The sequence below is a fragment of the Dermacentor silvarum genome, chromosome 1 (assembly GCF_013339745.2).
Source record: "Dermacentor silvarum isolate Dsil-2018 chromosome 1, BIME_Dsil_1.4, whole genome shotgun sequence".
NCBI lineage: Eukaryota > Metazoa > Arthropoda > Arachnida > Ixodida > Ixodidae > Dermacentor > Dermacentor silvarum.
This window is the reverse complement of record NC_051154.1, coordinates 175,659,316-175,680,516: the sequence shown is the minus strand read 5'-3', so window position 1 is coordinate 175,680,516 and position 21,201 is coordinate 175,659,316. Positions and strand designations below refer to the sequence as shown.

General features: G+C 43.1%; 1 protein-coding gene across 2 annotated transcripts in view; it reads right to left on the bottom strand.

Annotated features, from left to right (window-relative positions):
* The window catches only part of LOC119436427 (large proline-rich protein BAG6-like), a 214,342-nt gene that overhangs the window by 49,551 nt on the left and 143,590 nt on the right, over positions 1 to 21,201 (bottom strand). The window contains exons 18-22 of one of the 2 annotated variants that reach the window (XM_037703272.2): positions 20,352 to 20,477; positions 19,696 to 19,935; positions 7,438 to 7,497; positions 7,243 to 7,348; positions 29 to 261 (exon numbers count right to left, since the gene is read on the bottom strand). In XM_037703272.2, the coding sequence (XP_037559200.1) occupies positions 29 to 261; positions 7,243 to 7,348; positions 7,438 to 7,497; positions 19,696 to 19,935; positions 20,352 to 20,477 (765 nt within the window). The remainder of the gene's footprint in view (positions 1 to 28; positions 262 to 7,242; positions 7,349 to 7,437; positions 7,498 to 19,695; positions 19,936 to 20,351; positions 20,478 to 21,201) is intronic. The other variant, XM_037703275.2, reaches the window with a different exon arrangement.

The window sequence follows — 21,201 nt, the reverse complement described above, 5'->3', positions numbered from 1 at the left end:
AAATATTAAGCAGGCCAACAATACCCACCTGCATGTCTTGTATAAGTGGGGCAGCCCATCTATCTAGCAAGGCATCCCTAGCTGGGGCTACCAACTGAGGTAGGTCTGACACTGCGCCTGGGGTCAAGTGCTGCACCACTGCCAGCTGCAGTACACCCTGTAGTCGGTTGAGCCGCCCAGGGCGATCACCACCCAGCAGAGAGACCAAGTCCTCGGCGGTCAGCTCCCGAGAAAGACTTGCCAAAACGCTGGTTGCAAATTCTGCAAACAATTCAGATAATTAAAAGGTAATGTCTATTCACTCTTATGGCCTAAAATCATACGAAATGATCAGTTCTTCAATGCATGAGCATCTGCTGCACTGTCAAAAACCTGGGTGCTTATGCAAGCTCCATCACTATATGCTCAAATGTACTGATCAAATACAATTATTTGTGCCTATGAAATGCAACATAGTTTATTTCAGCTGATTTGATGCCGGGACATACAGTGGGTGTGAGTCATTGTATGAATAATCAAATGATGGGCCAAAAATAGCCCAAGACCAATGAAATTTCTGAGTGTTCTATCCAAAAAATTGTGAAAGAGAAACTGTACAAGTACAAGGTTCAGAAAGCTCAGATTCAGAGAGCCCATGAAGGGGACCAGGATCATAAGATGCAATGACCTGCTCAAACCTTTCGGCAGCATGGCACACCAATGCAGTATTCCCTTAAAAGATGAGGCAGCGCTCAATATCAAGCAGCTTTTAAACCACCAAACGATAGGGTATTAACAGGGAGCCACAAAAGAAGCCAATGGCAATGGAAGGTTTGCCTCAAGAGTTTCTCACCTACAATCATTGATGGTTTTTGGGGCAATAACTTCTGATGGAAAGACGCTGCTGGTTTCTTGGAACAAGGAGCCAAAGTGAAGAGCGCATAAATTAGCTGGTAGATGTCCTGAAAAAGGAGGTCCTGCCTTGGGCCGAATCAAACTTTAGAAACCATCAGTGGACTTATCAGCAGGATTCCGCCCTGGCTCACAAGGTGAAGGTGGTGCAACAATGGTGCACAAAAATCTTCCCAGATTTCATTTCCACTTCAGAATGGCCCCCAAACAGCCCGGATCTAACCCCACTTGACTATTCAGCCTAGTCTGTGTTAAAAAGCAGTCTGCTCTACTTGTCACCGCAATTTTGCTGCTCTTTGTTGGGCATTAGAAAAAGCATGGAGTGAATTAGATGTAGACTACATCCGTGCTGCCATCAATGCATTCACGAAGCGACTCAAGGCTTGCATTCGCGGTAAATGTGGACTTTTTGAAAAGTAGATTTGGATTTGTGTATGTAGAAGATAACATATTAAGCTGACATAAAAGTGATTTTGTCACAGTGCATCACAACCATATTTATGGATTTTTATTAGAAGTGAAAGACTTTTGCCGCACCCTGTATTTTAGATCAGAGGGGGTCATAGCACTAGAAGACACAGACAAGAACGAGAGAACAGGACGAGCACTAACTTTCAACTGAGTGTTTCTTTCGAGAAACAATTGTATTTGTAGGCCTGCACACAGGAAAGGCCCAATCACCGCACATGAAAACCGGCCGCATCCCGGAACGCAATTTCATTTGTAGTCAGAGCAACTGAAGGGCAGCTGATGCAGCTATCACCGGCCCTCCCTATCAGAGTGTCTTCAACAACCTCTCGCATAACTTTATCTACATTTCTATACAAAACAGAACACTTCTTGAACAAGGGTTTGCCCCCACAATCACTGCAATGCACAGAATCACTGCAATGCACGCATGACACAAGAGGGGGCTGATGATTCTTTTTACAACCTGCGCGTTTCTTGGCAAATGGATCTGTGGCACTGCATAAGCTAAGCAATTTCTGCGGAGCGGAAAATATTACATCTACTTGAACCTTTCATCCAAACTTCTTTAGAGCGCGTGATACGTTGTGCAAATACGGCACAACAACCTTTTTCATGTCACTACTGCTCATGTGTGTGCCATTCTGTTCCTTAAACTTCTTTAACGCACTTTCTGCTACTGATACAAGTACATGGTCAGGGTATCCTGCGTCTGATAGACGTTCTTTTTGTATGTCAAAGCTTCTAGACATTTTATGGGGGCATGATTTGCAGAACGCGTTGTCAAGACACAGATCAGCACTTGCTCAAGATCTAAGCTCGTTTCACCAGCTCAGAATGTGATGAATGATGCGGAAGCAGCATCTTATTGTCACGAGAATGATATTCCCAACAAATATGATTATCGAACAGAAAAATTCTGTCTAAAAACTGGATGGAATTATTGACCGGTAGTTCATGTGTTCTCTCCAGACTGTCAAGACATTGAGAAAAAATGTTAACTACATCATTTACAGATTGAGTGGAATCAAACAGGACTAAGTAATCGTCCACATATCTAAAAATTTTGGTGATCTTCACTGCTGATATACAAGTTTCTATAACTTTATCATAATGGGCCAGGAATATATCACTGAGTATGGGTGCCAGACAAGACCCAATGCAAACCCCTCTCTTTCAAAACTAGATGTGTCCATCGCATTCAACGTAGGTTGATTTCAAATAAAACGTAAGAAGTTCTAAAAACCCACTAGCTGATATGCCTGTCTTAGTCTGAAACCCAATTACTCAAAAATGATCAATGCATTCAACACATGCCAAAAGGGGGCTTTGGGGCATGGAGTAATACAAGTCCTTCATGTTGATAGAACAGGCTGAAATGCCCTTGTTACAATTCGTTCTAAAGAACTGCGCCACTTCACTCGAGCTTCTTCCAATAAATGGATCATTGATGTGGAACATGCATAATGAATCCTGAAGAAAACTGGCGAGCGCTTTCTGCCAAGTACCTCTCTCTGACACTATCAGTCTAAAAGGCCATTCCGGTTTGTGAGTTTTGACAGAAAACATGACTTTCAAGTGAAGGTCCTCACTTTTTTCTAAGCACTTCCCTAGCCAAGCAAGGTTGAGGTGAGAGCACAACTTTTTCCCTTTAGCCTTTACTTTCTTCAGTGACGCCTCATCGCATCTTTTCATTACAGAAGTTACCGCTTCAAAAGATTTTGATGCAAACGCACCCTCAGTGAGGACAACAAAACCACCGTCTTTATCTGCTGGTAGGATGCACAAGGAAGAAGTGTTCTGTTTTGTATAGAAATGTAGATAAAGTTATGCGAGAGGTTGTTGAAGCCACTCTGATAGGGAGGGCCGGTGATAGCTGCATCAGCTGCCCTTCAGTTGCTCCAACTACAAATGAATTTGCGTTCCGTGATGCGGCCGGTTTTCATGTGCGGTGATTGGGCCTTTTTTGTGAGCGGGCCTACAAATACGGTTGTTTCTCAAAATAAACTCGGTTGAAAGTAAGCGCTCGTCCTGTTCTCTCATTCTTGTACGTGTCTTCTAGCGCTGTGACCCCCTCTGATGTATCTAACCAACTAGCCCAAAAAGCCATAACTATTTTAGGAATGTGACTTGCTCGTGTTCAGGCAATCTGAAGTTAATTGCAATGTAGAATCTGAAGATCTCCACACATAGTACCTCAAATAGTGCAAGCATCCCTGTTGACCAATCTTTTGCGAGCGTGTTTCATGGAACCATAAAAAATGTCCAAATTATGTGTTAAATATTGCTTATGAATCAAGCAATTAAATTTTACTAGGCCAGTGTAACTTTATGCAGTAAAGAAACGTCAACTTAGCATCTTTCATGACACCTGTGCAAAAGTTGCAATTTTCTATAATTGGTGCAAATGACAACTCTACAGCAACCTGTCAGGAGAACTTGCATGTAAATGCTCCTAAACTGTGAGAGCCACGTGGTCTCATCACACTGTGGCAGTACTATGGCCCACACATTATCTGAATAAGCAGGCTAACTGAGCATGTTTTCGACTATTTCTTTGTCGGTAAGCCAGGTGGCAAAGAAATTGTTCATTGCAATGTAGTCAGCAAGTGAGGCATTAATAAACATGGCTGGTTGCAATTGACGATCTTCACATTTCCTCGCCTTGAACTGGGCCAAAATAAATGTTTCTGCTCCCACACGATACACAGCATGCCTATCATAAGTTTACAGTGCCACCCTGACTATACTGCAGAAACCAGGCAAAAAGCAGGATATTCTTGCCGTTTCTTCTTAAGCAATGGTTGCATCAACGCATACTCTCAGTTCCATTTTGGTTCAATGGTAGCCCCACTCTTGCCTCGCATACTCTGTAATTTGTCAAAACTAACCAGTGCAAGGCAAAATTTCTTCGACTTAGTTTTGCACGCCACAGGACAATTCATGCCCTTTCTGGGACTGGACAGTGAATCCTCATTATTGAATTTTCTGAATTAAATTCTGGGGTTTTATATGCCAAAACCACAATGTGATTACAAGGCACACCATAGTGGGGAACTAGAGATGAATTTGGCCACCTGGGGTTATTTAACGTACACCCAACACACGGTACACAGGCGCTTTTGCATTTCGCCCCCATTGAAATGCAAATTTTCTGAATTAACAAGGATTGAACTAATCGAGCATTATCACTGGGGGGGGAGGGGGGGGGGCAAAGCTGCCTTTTTTATGGGGGGGCAAGGGAGGGGGGGGGGGGCTGTCTGAGGTTTCTGTTCTTTAGAGCTACAACTTGATGAAATTGCAGCTAGCCATTCAATGGGTGAGAGGACGGAAGACCCCTAGTGCACAAATATAAACATATTAAAGGGTCACTAAAGGCAAATATTAAGTCAAGCTAAAGTGATAAATTAGTGCTTGAGAACTTTTAAGGCGTCAATATTTTCGCGAACAGAGCTTCAGTAATAGAGAAATTTGGGTAAATGTAGGACATGATTAGAGATTCCCCCGGGACATTCAAGCCTGACGATGAAGGCACTCCTCATAATTATGTCACTAATACTCAACCACTCATAATAAAGATTTATAAGATGAAAGAGAAAGAGAAGAAGGTCAGACCAAAGGTTTCCCAGAGTTAACTCTGGACCGCCCGCGCTTTCGTGTTTCAGTAGTTTCGTTATCGCGCAGTGCTGTGCCGGTTTTGCCGACTCGCAAAACTCGCAAGCTATAAGTAGCAGAGAATCGCACAACCATGTGATGTTACAGGGTTCACGAACGGTCCACGCCACTCGACCAAGAGCAACTGCAGCGGCGAATCCAATGCGCTGTTTTGGCTCGGTGTCTCCATGGCTGTGCGTTTTGTGCAGTAAACCGTAGCGCTGTCTGTCGGGCTCCATTTTACTCACCGACAGCAGTAAAGGGCGGTGATGGTGTATTCAACGTCACCACTCCCAGCTCGAAGGCAGGTGACTTGGATTGCGCTAAAATTATGCGGGCCCTTCATACAATTTTTCTGCAAACAAAGTCTGCGAGGTTTCTGGAATGGTATTTTAACAGTCTCCGTCGACTTAGTATTTACCTTTAGTGTCCCTTTAAATAAGCAGTTTGTTACTGATCTACAAGCAAAAAAATAGGCCAAACATGGGCGTAGTTCATTTACAAGAATCCCACAAGACAACAATTGCACATTTAGAGCGACCTCAACAAAGGAGAGGGTCTTCCACGGCACAACGTGGAGTAAAAATTCTGGTTTTACATAAGAGGATGCTTCATGTGGTCCCATATTCTGTAGCAAAGTACCACTCATAGACCTTAGAATGCAGGAGGCTTGACGAAATGGTATGTTGCGCATCTGCGCAGGAGTGGTACTTCTTTGTGGTGTTTAAAACATGCCAAATAGTTCTGGACTAGAATGACTGCAAAGTAAGTAATGGTTCATGACCGCAAAGCATTATACGATGCATTTGATATTTGAATCAAAAGAAGATGGCAGCTTTATAATGCTACCAAGGTGGCAGTGCTGTGTCAATGCAAAGCTGAACGATCTGCGGCGTGATAGCACGTCCCTAAGCTCGACTATCTGCCCTATTTTTGTCAACAGGAAGCTAGAAAAGTGCTATTTTCTTAATTTCTACGTCGCATTTCTTGTTAACATTTTCCCACGTGATAAAGAATCACCTGAGGATTGCAGGAAAGAAATAAAATTATCATTCTAGATGCCGAGTCTTCCCTCAAAGGGGTGGGTGGTCAACCAGAGCACAGAGCAGTGGGCAGCATTTCCCACGCCATCCATCGTGGGAAGAACCCTAGTTTCAGTAGTTTAAAAATTCCTCTGTTATTGTATACAGAATGTTTTCCTTAGCTGCATCAAAGTTTCAAAATAAAGCAATGTACATCACGGTGAAAAGTTTACCATTTGAATGTAGATTGGCAATCTTTAGATAAGGAGTAAGTTGCACATTTATGTGCATAACTAAAGTTACATTGATCATTAATTACTCATCTTAGGTGGCTAAGGCAAATCAGCATTTTCGAGCCCGTCCTTGACATTATCTAGCTGAGCGATGAACTTTTCTATGAACAAGCACTTGCAAAAGCTACACGAACAAATATTTCAGATTCAAAGGCTCACTGATGCGAACCTGACAAGGAAAAAGATTGTCTATGACATTGATATCACCGCCTCCTCCTTTCATGTCGCCTCCCTCACCAATGGCATGGCTCCGCAAGCTGGTGCATTGCGGCCGACTTGCTTTCGTTTCTTCAATTTTTTTTCTTTCTTTGGTCGACAGCAAACAGGTTAATTTTAATGCTGGTAGCAGTAACGCTCCCTGCCATAAACTTGCTGTATTGAAGAAGGGATGCATGACGGCGCACGTTTAACGTGCCATTGGCATCAAGACTAAGCAACTACAAAACGCAAAGAATAGCAAAGGAATCTACAAGGCACCTCTTCATAGGGCCGTGCCAGTGGTGATGGTGCCAGCGTGACGAAATGCAGGGGCAGTGAGACTGACATCATAGGAACTCTTTTTCTGAGTCAGTTTCAATTTCATAGAGTGTGTGAAGGTGAAATAGTTTGCGTAGCCCTCACAAGAGCTTGTTCATTGAAAGCTTCATCACTCAGCTAGATAATGTCAAGGACAGGCTATGAACTGCACATTTGCTTTAACCACCTAAGATTAATAATAAAAAGTTAACATATTTTCATTATTATGCACATAACAGCACAAATTACTTGTCTAGGGGCTGCCAATCTGGACACTCAAATAGTAAACATTACATTATTGCGATTTATATTGCTCAAGCATTGCTCCAAAAGAAGAAAAATAAACAACCTGTATAAAACAGCGCATTAAACATTAATTTAAGGTCAATAGCACCCACCTTCTCCAAGCAAGTTCGGAGAGAGTACATTTTCTTGGACGAAAACCTCTAATAGTGTCGCTGCATCTAACAAATTCTGCTCCCAGGAATAATCGTTGAGGACAACCTAGAGGAGACAGGAAAAAAAAAAAAAGATTCAACAAGACCTTCACCTCAACCTGAAGTATTCTTAATAGATTTAGACAATAGCCTTACCTCAACCATATTGGCTAGAGGACCTTGCAGGGAATATGTAGGAGCCAACATTCCTGGCAGCTAAAGAAAAACAATTCAACATAAGCAGGCACAACAAAAAGCATTAATGGAAACAAACCTGACAGCAAGATTGCTATTATTAATGCCAAAATTGTAGAGCTGAGAACTGTTTACTTCTTAGCGATATGCTAGCAGCAGGAGCACAAATTGGTGGCTTCTTCAACCTTGCAACAAAGATATGAATACAAAGCAAACCCTTGACAAGTCAAAGGTTGCGTGAATGTAAAAACGCCAAATTAATCCATGTTGAAAAAATACTTGTGTGGGTAATATGCCAAACCTAATGTTTCCTTTGCAGTTTTATGCAAGCTAGCAGTACACCCTAAGACCTTGGGAACTCCTGACTTGAGCTGCAAGTACCTTTAAAATACTACCTACAGTAAGTAGTATCACATGCATATCACGGCTATCATATTTCCATGGCTATGCTTCACCACAGCAAATGCTTTATCTTTTGTATCACTTTGCCACTTCATTTTCTGTACTGTACAATTTTAAGTTTGAACAGTAGGATCAAGCACAATGTAACCCTTATCTCAAAGAAAAGAAAGCTAGAGTCAGAAAGGACCCTGTAAAAAAAATATGTATATCCAAGGCATTGTTGAAATCTAAATGAAGTAAAGCTTGTTTGAGTTAGAAAGGTAGCAGAAGTAGTGAATGACACGAGCAGAGCCTTGTCTCCTGTACCTGTTAGCTGTCTGCACCATGAGGACGAAAGCAATGTATGATGATGAGAGTTGTTTGCACTGAGAAGTACGACGCATACCTAAATACATGTAAGGCTCTTTGTGTCCCAGTGGCACATACATACCGAGAGATTGGCCAAGAATGGGCACATACTCAGGGACCTACCGTATATGCATGATTCCAATGCACACTTTGACTAAAAAGTGCATTCAAATTTGAATGCACGTTACAATTGTAACTAATTCTACTCAAAATCAAAAACAAAACCGATTCTTGTTAAAAAAAAAAAATGCTGGCTCTCCCGTAATCGAGAGTAAATATAAGCATGAAATGACTACCATACGGCGTCTTTTGCTGCCTGTGGTGCCGCCGCCTCCAACTGATTTTCTTCTTCCAACAGTGCAGCGTGCCCAATGTCTGTCGCTACTTTTTCTTCTTGCTGTGGACCGCTCGCGACTCACGGACCGCTGGCGTACAAAAGAGCACAGGCAACCTCTCTATCTGCCTTTTCAATGTTGCTATTGGAAATTACAAATAAAACTTCAGTGCACGAGAAGTTACAGCTTGAGTGATATTGTGAATAAACATTAGGAAGAAATCAGAAGCAATATTTTTTGTAACTTGTTTAGGAAGTATCTAGCATATGTAACGCGGTCCTGTACAAAGGGTTGGGGGCCAGAAACCGCATTTTCTAAGCTTTATCTTGTTTTGTTCTTGCAACGATGCACGGATGTCCTCGTTTGAGTGCCCGGATAGCGGCTCTGGCTTTTGGCTCAAGGTCACTTGAAGGTGCCGACAACGGGAGCTAAAAGCATTTCATGCTTAAAGGACTCAATGCAAGGTTGCTAGCCACACTGCCATCGAATGGACGTAGCTTCTTTTTTTTTTTGTGCCTTGGTTTCCGGTTACCGTCTTCCATTTTGCTGCATGCCTGTCAGAGGGCTGCTGCTCAACCGCCTTTTGTCGAGGTAGTCTAGTGGAAGGATGGGAAAAAAAGACGTTTTCATTACGAGGCACGCCTCAAGCGTAAGGTGATCTTTCTGGCAGAAGAACAAGGTAAATGGGCAGCGTCACGTGTGTCGGGAGTTCTCGAGACATGCGCCCGCGCCTGGCAGGACAAAGGAACCAGGTTTTAGACTGTAAAGCTTGGAGAAAGGGCTTTTCTAGCCCTCGGCATGAATGATTCCCACAATTGGAAGACTCACTTGCTGCTTATGTCAAAGAGCTACGTGTGAACTGTGGGATGTGGGGATGCGCGACTCTCACGCGTACCTGATGTTTTCCCCGCATGTCTCCTGTAGTCCGGCTTCTCCGCGTGGCTAGGCCCGGCAGCGGTCGTGGTGGTTGCGGCGCATTGCGGGAGATGGCGCGAGTGTCGCGATGCTAACGCCACCGAACGGCGGGGTGATTTGGGAGAAAAAGGTCGAAGGCGCTTCGCTCTTTGCTAGGGATCGGCGACCAACACGCACGAACGCTTCGCGCGACTGTCGCGCGAGGCTTAGAGCGGGACACCGGTATGGACGAACACGGATCGTTCGAGCGCGCCACCGTTCGCGTGACAGTACACGTGAACGACTAGGCGATGGTGTCATAGCATGGGGCGAAGGTATTCGCTCGCTATCGGGTCGCGGTGAGTCGGAATTCCTTGATTTGTCGCGCGCCCATGTGAATGTTCTATTGGTTGTAATTCGGCTAGTGTGTATTAGTGTAAGAAAGGTGCAATAAATGCCCTTTTGATTGTTTGCACTACTGTGTTGTCGTTCCTTTGCCCCAAGAGCATGTGTGAGACCCCACAGAACTAACTACCCGTCACCTTGGATGTTATCAAAGTCAAGGCCCTCCAATCACTTCAAAGCCAGCAGGAGCTGGTTTCACAAGTTTATGAAAAGGAGCGGCTTTTAGCTTTGGCGAAGAACAAGTATATGTCAAGAACTTCACCAAGTCTACGAGGAGAACTCAATCTCATTCCAGCGCTTCGTAATCAAACTTCACCGCTCAAAAAACTACTCAATTGGATAGGTCGCAAATTCTAACCAAATGCCGTTCTTTTTTGACATGCCTTCGTACTACACAGTGTAATCCACAGGGGCTCAGCAAGTATGGATTCTTTCCCCTGGCAATAAGAAGAACGGAGTCACTGCCATGCTCTGCTGTACCATGGAGGGTACAGCCAACCGTGGTGTGCGCGCAATGCTGGTGCTCGATTATTTCAGGTGCCACATAACTGATCTCACAAAAGAAAAGCTCACGGCCTGGAAAAATGATCTTGTCATAATTCCTGGCGGCATGACATCTCAAATCCAGCATCTGGATGTTTGCCTAAATAAGCCCATGAAAGAATGAGTCCATGCAGCATACAATGACTGGCTCGAGGGGCAGACTTTCACACCGTCCGAAGGAAGCGATGCTCAGAGACATCGCAAGATGGATCCGTGGAACGTGAACTGCCCTCCCGCAGACAACAGTTGTGCGAGCTTTCAAAAAGTGTGTGCTAATCCATTAGATGGAACTGAAAATGACTTTCTCTGGTCGGCAGACAGCGAAAAGGTGGTGTCCTCTGACCCCGATAGCAACTAGCTGCTAAGATTCATGTGCGTGCATGTCTGTATGCCTTTGTATCTTCTATAAAATCGTTTAAACAATGTACGTGTCAACTCAGGTTTTTTTACTTGTGTGTGCGCAGTGGGGCCAACCCTCGAAGCCAGTTTTACCCTAACTTGCATTGAAAAAATTCCCGACATTTTCTTAGATTTTTGCAAAATATGGTTGTTCAGTTTGCCAATATAATTCTTGTAATGCAAAAAAATTTTTTTTGCTATGCAAGTAGACTGCAAATTATATATTTAAATAAAATTATATTTTAACCTCTTATTAAAATATTCAAGTAACGAAGTCACGGGACTCAAGCTGTAATGATGCCACAGTGCAAGTTGTTATGCCAAGAACATAGTCTCTTGCTTGAAGCCATATTCACAGGAGAAGACGTCAGACGACCTAATGATGTATGTATGTACCTTGTTGTCCAAAGTTGTTTTGCATCTAGACCAAAGTGCCAAGATTACACAGAACCTTATTCGAACTGTAAAGATGGACACCGGACTCCCCTCACAGAATGTAACAATGTCATAATAGTGGGCCAACTTGATGCAAATGTAAAAGGTGCGAATAATTTTTTAGAATGCCACATACTGATGTAGCAACACCACAGTTATGTGCTTGCGCGTCATTTCCAGCGAAGCACGAAGTTATGTGGCGAATTTTTATGTTTCCTCCAAAGCAAAACTTGCCCAAGCACATGACCACTGGGACTCTGTCGAAGATTGCTCTGCTTATGGGCAGTTCCCAGTTAATTTTATTATACGCATGCGTAGTCTGCTGTTTGGTGGCATGACCAATGTGTCATGCTCGGCGCTAGGTTGTGTGTCCACTTACGCCCTGATTTGCCTTTACTGCTTTGTTTGGTGTTCCAGCATAAGCTTGTTTCCCCGGTTGCAGATAAATATTTTATTCAGAGTGCAAAGACATAGATAACCCAGTTATAGTGGTACGAATGGCAAAATCGCAGCAGCAGAACTTTGTTACAAGGCCTAGGGCATCATCCACACACTGTATTTACTTATTATTTTACCCTCAGGGTTTTCACATTACAGAGGCGAGGGGCATAATACAGACCAAAACTGGGAAAAAAAAAAAAAAAACAGTTGATACAATAACAATAAGGAGCATGAACAATCACCAAATTAATACAAAAATTAAACAGCTGCAACTGAGATCAAGCAGAGTAATTTGAACATCTAAAACTAAAACAACAAGCTAAAAACAAAAGAATAAATTAAATACAAATAATTAAGCAATGTTAAGCATGTTATTCAAAAAACCCTTAAAGCGCGATGTATCCGTGATAGCTATAGCTACTTCTGGCAGCTGATTCCATTCGGAGGTGGTTCGAGGTAAAAATGCATGTGAATAGGTCACAGTTCTACAACGAGGAACATCAACTTTTTGGAGGTGGTCAATTCTAGATGAAATGAAAGGAGGGGACTTAATGAACTGATAGCGGAGATGATTGTTGTGATAGTAAAGTTAATGAAATAGAGCGAGCCGGGCTATTTTATGCCGCATTGTAAGATCTGGAAGGTTAAGTAGTGACTTCATCATGGTAACACTGGCTGTGCGGTCATAATTGGATAAGATGAAGCGAACGGAACGATTCTGCACTCTTTCAAGTTCGTTTATCAGTGTAGTACCACCGCGATCCCAGATAGATGATGCATATTCAAGCGATGTAATGTTACCAAGTAAGTCGTATAGAGAAGCTTTTTAAATGATGGGGGTGCCATATAGAAGTTTTTTCGAAAGTACCCAAGTGATCGGTTAGCTTTGGCGATGATGTACCACCTCACATGATGGTTCCATGATAGGTTAGTACAAATATGAACACCGAGATATTTGTAAGATGAAACAGACTCAAGAGCCGTATTATCAAGATGATAGCGAGGTGATGCTAATGTGGTGCGAGATACGCGCATTGATTTGCATTTCGAAATGTTCAATTCCATGTTCCACGTTTGACACCAGGAAAGTCCATGACACCAGGAAAGCAACATCGTCTTGGTTAGTTATTTTCTGATAAATTACACAGTCATCCACAAATAGGCAAACCTTTGATGAAATGTCATCAGGTAGGTCATTCATGAAAATTAAACAAAGTAAGGGTCCCAATACAGACCCTTGGGGAACACCCGCTAGCACCGGCTGGACTGGAGAATCAACAGTTTTGCAGAAACAAACTAAATACGGTTAGAAAGGAAAGCTCGAATCCAGTTAAGAACATTAGGATCTAGATTTATTTGGCCGAGCTTAAAAAGTAGTAAATGATGACTACCCTTGTCGAATACTTTAGAGTAATCTGAAAAAATACAGTCTATTGTGAATCCAGAATCAATAATGCAGGTCGTTAGTAAAGACCAGAAGCTGTGTTTCGCAAGAAAAATTCTTGCGTGATGAGTGAAAATAATGTATTCAAAAACCTTACATGGAACAGATGCGAGTGAAATTGGACGGAAATTTGATGGATTGTGTGTTACCCCAGACTTGTGAACTGGCACAACCTTACTAATCAGCCAGTCTTCTGGAAGGCTAGACAGCTGCAGGGACTGTGAAAAAATGCATGCCAGAATGATAGACGAGCATTCAATAGTGTTTTTCAAGAATTTCGTACTGATGCTGTCAACGCCACATGATGAGTTTTTCAGTTTCTTAATGACTGCACGAATACCCTCAGAAGTAATAAAGATGACGTCCATGGGTAAGTAATGACGTAATGGCAAGGAATGTTGTGCATTGGTAACTACTGGGCTAAAAAAAGCCTTTACAAATGTGTGATTTAAGACAGACGCGCATTCTACGTCAGGCACGGGATGTCCTTCCGTCGTTAGCAAAGCTATTGCACTGCGCTCATTGCCCCGTACGACACTCCAAAATTGTCTAGAGTTACTTTTTAGCATATCTGGAAGGGTGCGATTAAAGAAAAATTTCGATCGTTTCATTTAAGATAAGTAAGTTGTGGTGGCAGATTTATAGGCTGACCCAACGTTTATCCGACTGATATGTGATAGCAGCGCGATAGAGCCTTTTCTTGCGGTTAGAAAGACGGTTTATGTATCTGTTGTACCACGGGGCGTTCGTATTCGAAAAAACTTTCTTGATACGAATGTATTTAAAGGTCAGTTCTGAAATTTTCGTTTTAAATAAGTCCCAGTTGCTTTGCACAGATCATTCAAGGTAATCAGACAGGAACTCATCTAAAAAGGAGCACAATTCATTGTTAATCGCGTCGAAATGCGCTTTTTTTTTTTGTAGCCGCATAATGTTTTGAGATGCTTTCGCGCGCGTGAGAACGGCAGTGGAATCTTTGCTTGAATAATTTCATAATTATTGATACCAGGCGTATTAAGACACACAAGATACAATTTCCGGCGATGATGTCAAAACAAGGTCAAGAACTGAAGATGTATTATTTGTAACGCGTGTAGGAAATTGAACCAGCTGAGTCACACCGAAATAAGAACAGATATGAAGGAAATGGTCTGCTTCAGATGAATTAGGCGACGAATATGAGTACGAATTTGACCATACAATATTAGGAAAGTTGAAATTACCTAATAAAATGACTGGCACTCGGGGAAAAAAATGTTCAAGTGATTCAGGCAATCATGAAGGTCGTCACAAAAATTGGAACACCCAGAAGGAGGACGATAACATACACTAGTGACAATTTTTTTAAAAGCCAGGTTGAGGCAACAACATGCTGCCTCCAAACTAGACTTTATAACAGCGTAGCTTTCAACTTCCACGTTTACAGCAAGAACGCCACCATCCACATCGATTAGGTCTATCACAGCGAATTATTTTGTACTTTCTTTCAGAGAAAAACAGCTCTTCGTTTGGTATTTTATCAGAAAGCCAAGTTTCGGTTAACGCGACAATATCAGCGTTAGAATCGTTTATCAGTGCACACATTTCATCTTTCTTCGACAAAAGGCTGCGAACGTTAGTAGAGAGCACAGTCAAGTTGCTATTGCTGGTGGAAGCGCCGCCACCCCTGGCTTTCTCCTAGCTTCCCGAGGAAGCAAGTGCGCGACCAGAACGAAGGTGCCACGGCGATAAATCGGCAGCATTGGTTGTGCGTCTGGGTGGTCCCATTTCATATACTACGTCAGTATTGCAATCATAGCCGTAGCATGTTTCAATACCAATTTATTTGTCATACCGCAGTTTGAAAGGGCAGTTCAGTTCTTTGGCATAATTAGTTAGTTTCCCTCTAATACAACGAGTGTTGGCTGAAAAATCCTCCTGGATGACCACCCAATCGACAACCGAATCACCCAAACACCCAACCGAAACCACCCAATCGACAACCCTGGAACTTGGGAATCGTGGGACACCACAAGGGTCTGTCCTATCTCCCATGTTATTTAATTTGACAACTTAATTTGACAATTTAATTGACAACCGAATCAACAATCACCCAACCGAAACCACCCAATCGACAACCCTGGAACTTAATTTGACAATTTAATTGACAACCGAATCAACAATCACCCAATCGACAACCCTGGAACTTGGGAATCGTGGGACACCACAAGGGTCTGTCCTATCTCCCATGTTATTTAATTTGGCAATGTCAAAAGTGGCTCGAGGTCTCGCGCAGATTGAAGGTATCCACTTTGCAATATATGCAGATGATGTAACAATCTGGAGTGCTGAAGGTAATATGGGACAAACAGAGACCAAACTACAGGAAAGCATTTATGTGGTGGAAACCATACTTGAGGGTATGGGACTGAACTGCTCTGCTAAAAAATCAGAACTATTGGTACTGCGGAGCAGTAAGCGTGGGCGCAAGTCGAAAGGATATATCCCAGAGGAAGAACCCCGCATTGACATATACGCCAAGAATGGAGAGCCAATCAGGCAGGTGGAGACTATTAGGGTGCTAGGCCTTCTCCTGGAAGCGAATGGATCTAATCGCAGGATGATACAACATATCTCTAAGAAGTCTGAAGAAGTCATTAGACTTCTGCGTAGAATTACAAATAAGCATAAGGGGCTAGGAGAAGACAGTGCCATAAGATTGGTACATGCATTCGCATTTTGCCACTTCTCGTACGTGGCAGGCATGCTACAATGGACACAGGCTGATAAGAACAAGCTAAACGCTTTAATCAGACGACTTATAAAGGCTACACTAGGACTTCCCATCAGCACTGCCAATGATAGATTATTGCGCCTAGGGCTGCATAACACACTAGAAGAGATAGCTGAGGCTCAACAGGTGGCCCACCAAGAGAGACTAATGAGGACACGACCTGGAAGGGCGCTACTTGAAGAAATAGGCGTAGAAAGTAACAACCAAACCAACAAAGGAGAATTATTAACAGAATTGCAAGCGGGACTACGAGAAAAAATTAAGACCACCCCGTTCCCTAGGAACATGCCCCAACACATAACCTCGAGAGACGGAAGGCAAGAGCCAAGGCACTCCTTCAAGACATAGATCAACATAAGCAGCAGGCGATATTCGTTGACGCTGCCTGGGTTAAAAATAAGGATGCATATACCTCCGTTGTTGTAGACACTCAAGGTAACATACGGAATGCCATCACCGTCTATACAAAGGACCCAACAGTAGCAGAACAAGTAGCCATCGCCTTAGCCATCAGGGCAAATCGGTGGACACATATTTACAGTGACTCTAAAACAGCCATACGCAACTTTACTAACGGATATGTGACACGGATAGCAACCAAGTTACTAGACAAGGTCAACAGTGAGAGGATCGAAATTCGCTGGTTTCCTGCACATCTGGGGGTGGTGGACGGAACTCGGAGAAACCTCAATGAGGTGGCAAATGAAGCAGCACGAGGACTTTCTAGCCGTGCTCTTCAAGACCGAGCAGCTTACACTTCACATGGGGAACACAGGGATCGATTATTAACATATAACGAAATCACGAAACATTATTATTTAAGCAGACGGGAATACCCATTGCCACACGGTAAACTTTGCAGAGCCCAAGCGGTCACATTACGTTTGCTACAGACAAGGACATACCCAAGTCCATATTTTATTAACTGGATCTATCCGGAGAGGGAAATTCAAACCAATTGTAATAAGTGCAATGGCATCATGACTCTTGACCATATGCTTTGGCAGTGGCCTGCGGTCTTCGCAGACTGTGACAAGGAACAAGAATGGTGGCGGCAAATGCTACGAAGTGAATCACTCTCTGACCAATTACGGGCAGTCCAGAAGGCCCGCGATGTGGCTGAAGGGCTCGGCCTGACAGTCCCAACGTGGGAGCGGCCCGCGTCAACCCAGGGTTGACCTTCAGGACTCAATAAAGTTCTCCATACCATACCACCCTGCTTCCTCTGAGCATGTGATGCTTTGAAAAAAACGTTTCTTTTGTTTTGTAGGTGGAAAACTTTACTATAATAGGTCGAACTTTGTTGGTAGAAAATCGCCCGATCCTATGCGCACGCGCAATGTTATCGCCAGATAAGGTTATTTCGTTTACTAGGAGAGATGCATTCACAGCTCTGCTGTCCGATCAAATGTTAGCATGATAATACAAAGGTAATTTGCAAGTGCCTGAAGTCAAAACATGCCGTCATGTCAGCAGTTTTACCGTTGCAATTTCCCGGCGCTACATTTCCCTAGATTTGAACACAATTCCCTTAGCAATACATAAAATCCATAGATCTCGGGAAATTAGTCTAGAGTTGGCAGCACTGTCTGCAAGGCAGAATCGGCACAAAGATATTTTTTTTCTATATATGGGCGGTAATATAACTGCACATTATAATCGGGGGCGTGGCAGAATCGTGCAAATACGGTATATTTGGCATGACAGCTGCATACACATATCCAGCAGCCAAAGTTTATATATATATAGGGTGTCCCAGCTATCACGCAGCACAATTTAAAAAAAGAGGAACGGTGTTACGCGAAGCAAACCTAGTGCGTATTGTTTCCAGTGCAGTGGAGTAACCGCCAGCAATTTTTTTAGTTACTAAGATTTAGTTAGTTTAATGTAAACAATTATCTAACTCGAGAAGTACTGTCCTAATTATCAAAATGCCAATGAGAAAATTGTAGAGCAACATGAAAAACTCCCGATACAGCTTTTTGTTGCTCAATACGTGCTGCATAAATGTGTTTTTCAGAGCGTGAAAGATGCCCGCGAATACACGCAAAGCGCCTCGAGCGGCCAGTCGCATGGCAATTCTGCATGTATTCGTGGGCTCCTTTCACATTCTGAAAAACACATTTATGTACCACGTATTGAGCAATAGAAAGCTACATCGGGAGTTTTTCATGTTGCTCTACAATTTTCTCATAGAAACTTTGATAATTAGAACTGTACTTCTCGAGTTAGATAATTATTTACAATTAACTAATTAAATCTCAGTAATGAAAAAATTACTGGCGGCTGCTCCACTGCACTGGAAACAATACGCACTAGGTTTGCGTCACGTCACGCTGTTCCTCTTTTTTAAAATCGTGCTGCTTGATAGCTGGGACACCCTGTATACAGCAAAACCTCATTCATTTCAAGTCCATTGGACTGCGGAAAATTTTCAAATTAAGCCGATTTTCTAATTACTTAAAAAACATAGAAAATAGAAGGGCGAGACTGTGAGACACAAGCACACCTCATTTATTTTCTGTGTAGCAGGACTGCTTTAAGTAGTCACTCATATAGGATTGCGTGGTACGATAGTTCGCTGCGCACCAAGGGTCATGTTTTCTAAGCATGCTGGTTATGCGCAGCATCTCACAGTCACTACCGCTACACTTAACGAAGCTGTGGACGACGTTCAGGGACTCGATACCGTTGCTGAAGCGGGTGCACGAGTGGGCTCATTGTCATCCCTGCTATCGCCTGCTAGTACACAGTGGGTGATTTAGTCTTCCACGATAGCATACAATGTCCGAATGTCTGCTTTTATGTTCAACTAGTTGGTGAAGCCTAATCTGTCCTGTTACCATTGTCTTCATTTACTAGTGGAACCACGCACGTGCAAGATTTTTCATGCAATCAGGAATTTTACGTACACAACCAACCAGCAGTGTAGAAAACGTGTCAACACATGTGACGCAGCTGGTACTCACGGAAAAAAACGGAAAGTGAAAAGCAAAAGTGGCATGTTTATTGAGGATGATGATGATGCTCTAAGTCACTTCATTGAAGCGGGCGCATATCACTCCTCCCTAGCCAGGTCAGAATAAACAAATTTAACGTGCACCACTACACAACGTAGGCGTTTTGCACAGCTGTACAGCCTATTGGCACATACATCGTGGAATCTAGAGCTTGCTCAATCGGTGGTGTCCGAATCACAGTCCCAGCAACAGATTTCTTGGAGTCTAATCTCAAAAGCCATGCATTTATGTAATGGAAGCACCAGAAGCAATTGCAGGAGCTGGAAGCGTGTCGCAGCATGCTGATCTCGGAGGCTACAACCGGAAACCACCAGTTATGCAGATGGATTCACGTGGGCTTTTGAAATTATCCAGTATAATTCGCATTGCGAAATACAGGATTGCACAAATTCTACAAGTTAACCGAATTTTTATCAATGATTTTGGAATTAAACCAGAATCATTTATTCAGGTTTTACTGTAAAATATATACAGCGAGAAAACGACCGTACAAGCTACCACAAACTAGACCTTCATGCCCCAATATCGAGAACCAATCTCAAGAAGACTGCTGAGAAAACAAACTTTGCTGCCGAGATGAGATGAAAGGCAGCAAAAGTCTACAACACCATTCATTTCTCGCAAAGGGGGCAAATGGGTTAAAATGGCTACCCATTTGGCCTGAAGCCGGTTGGCCTGATGCCACCATGTCAAACAACAATAGTTTTCGTTCCATTTGAATACTGGAAGCCTGCGGGAGACCTAAACAAACGGATTCAGTGGTAAAAATGGCATACTAACGCTAGAAGCTGAGCTTTCTAGGCTCTGGCCAGCCTTTGGAACTGGCGCCTCAACGGCAGAGGTGGACGTTGTAGCAGGCCCACTTCTGGGCTCCCTGTCACGAGCCTCTGCACTTGCTGGCTGCTTCTCCGCTTGCTGCTGCTGAGCAGCTGTTGCTGAGCTTGGCCCTTGCTGTGCCGAACCCGAAGACGGGCCAGGCCAGAGGGAACCACCAGAGCCTAAGCGCCGGTGCTGCCCCAACTGCAAGTTAAATGAGGAGGGTGGGGGGAAAGAAGTAAAGAAGGTTGGCATGTGTGCCTTCAGGCTGTTGAGAGTCGTGTCAGCTAAAATATTCTCTGTGCACACAACACATATTATAATAAAAGCGTTACCTACTGATATCTCCAATTTAGCCAGTGAAATTACACTAAGGCAACTCGAAGTGATATTTGTGATAACTTTTATGAAGCAATGAAAATCACAGAAAGCAGGCAATGTTAAAAATTATTTTTGTCACACAAATGCACGCCTCAACCTGTGCCAGCATTAATACTTCAGGAAATAAAAGTCCTTAGTTTCTAGTCATTCCTTAGCGAGCCACATAGACACGGATGGTACACCACTTCTTCGTGCGAGAAGGAAGCCAGATGGCTCTCTCGACAGCAGTGCTGCCTTACTTCGCCACGTGACCGGTCACGAATGATGACCGCCAGGCGGCCATGGTAGTCCATGTTGCTGACCGGTCGAAGCAAAGGATAACGGGCATCCGGGCTCAGTCGGCGGCGTGATGATATGGCTGACAGCTGCGATGGTGTGTGGGTCAAAATTAAATATGTATGCTTCCTTCATTACCCACTACCCTTAGCTTACCACTATAGTCAACTACTCCAATCAGAGTTTTACAGTGGTATTCCTTTCCCCTAACCACTGACAGGTGCTTGTGAGAAGACAGTCACATAAATAATAAAGTGCAGGAAACGGGTCTCCACAACATTTTAGCGCTGACCTAACTTCAGAGGACATTTGAGTTAACTTAGATGCCTCCTCCAAATACATGACGCACATAAGTGCAGTTACAGATTACGCTCATGTGCACAAACATGCTTTAACTTAACTTTTCTCAATTACACTGCGTGGAGGGCAGCATCGTACAACAACTGAAATGGTAAATAGTTGTCATTAAAGCACCAAGTTTTTTTAACCCAGCACTTGCAGTATCTGGGGGAAGGAAGTTGAGTGCAAAGGTGCTTCTCAGGCAACTCATCATGGCAATTTCCATGCTGAGTTACTTAAATCTTTCCCTACCAGGGGGAAAATAGGTGTTTTTTGTAGGTTATGGCAGATCTTTTTTCTGAACAAACTACTGCACTGAATACTTTATGTAATACATATACATAAATAAAAAGCAGAATGAATGCACTTTTCACGCATAAAAGTTTTGTTAAGGTGTATGTCATAAAAAATACATAAATTGCCAAAAATCAAGATTGTGGAATAAACTGACCAAAGTTGGTAAAAAAAAATATA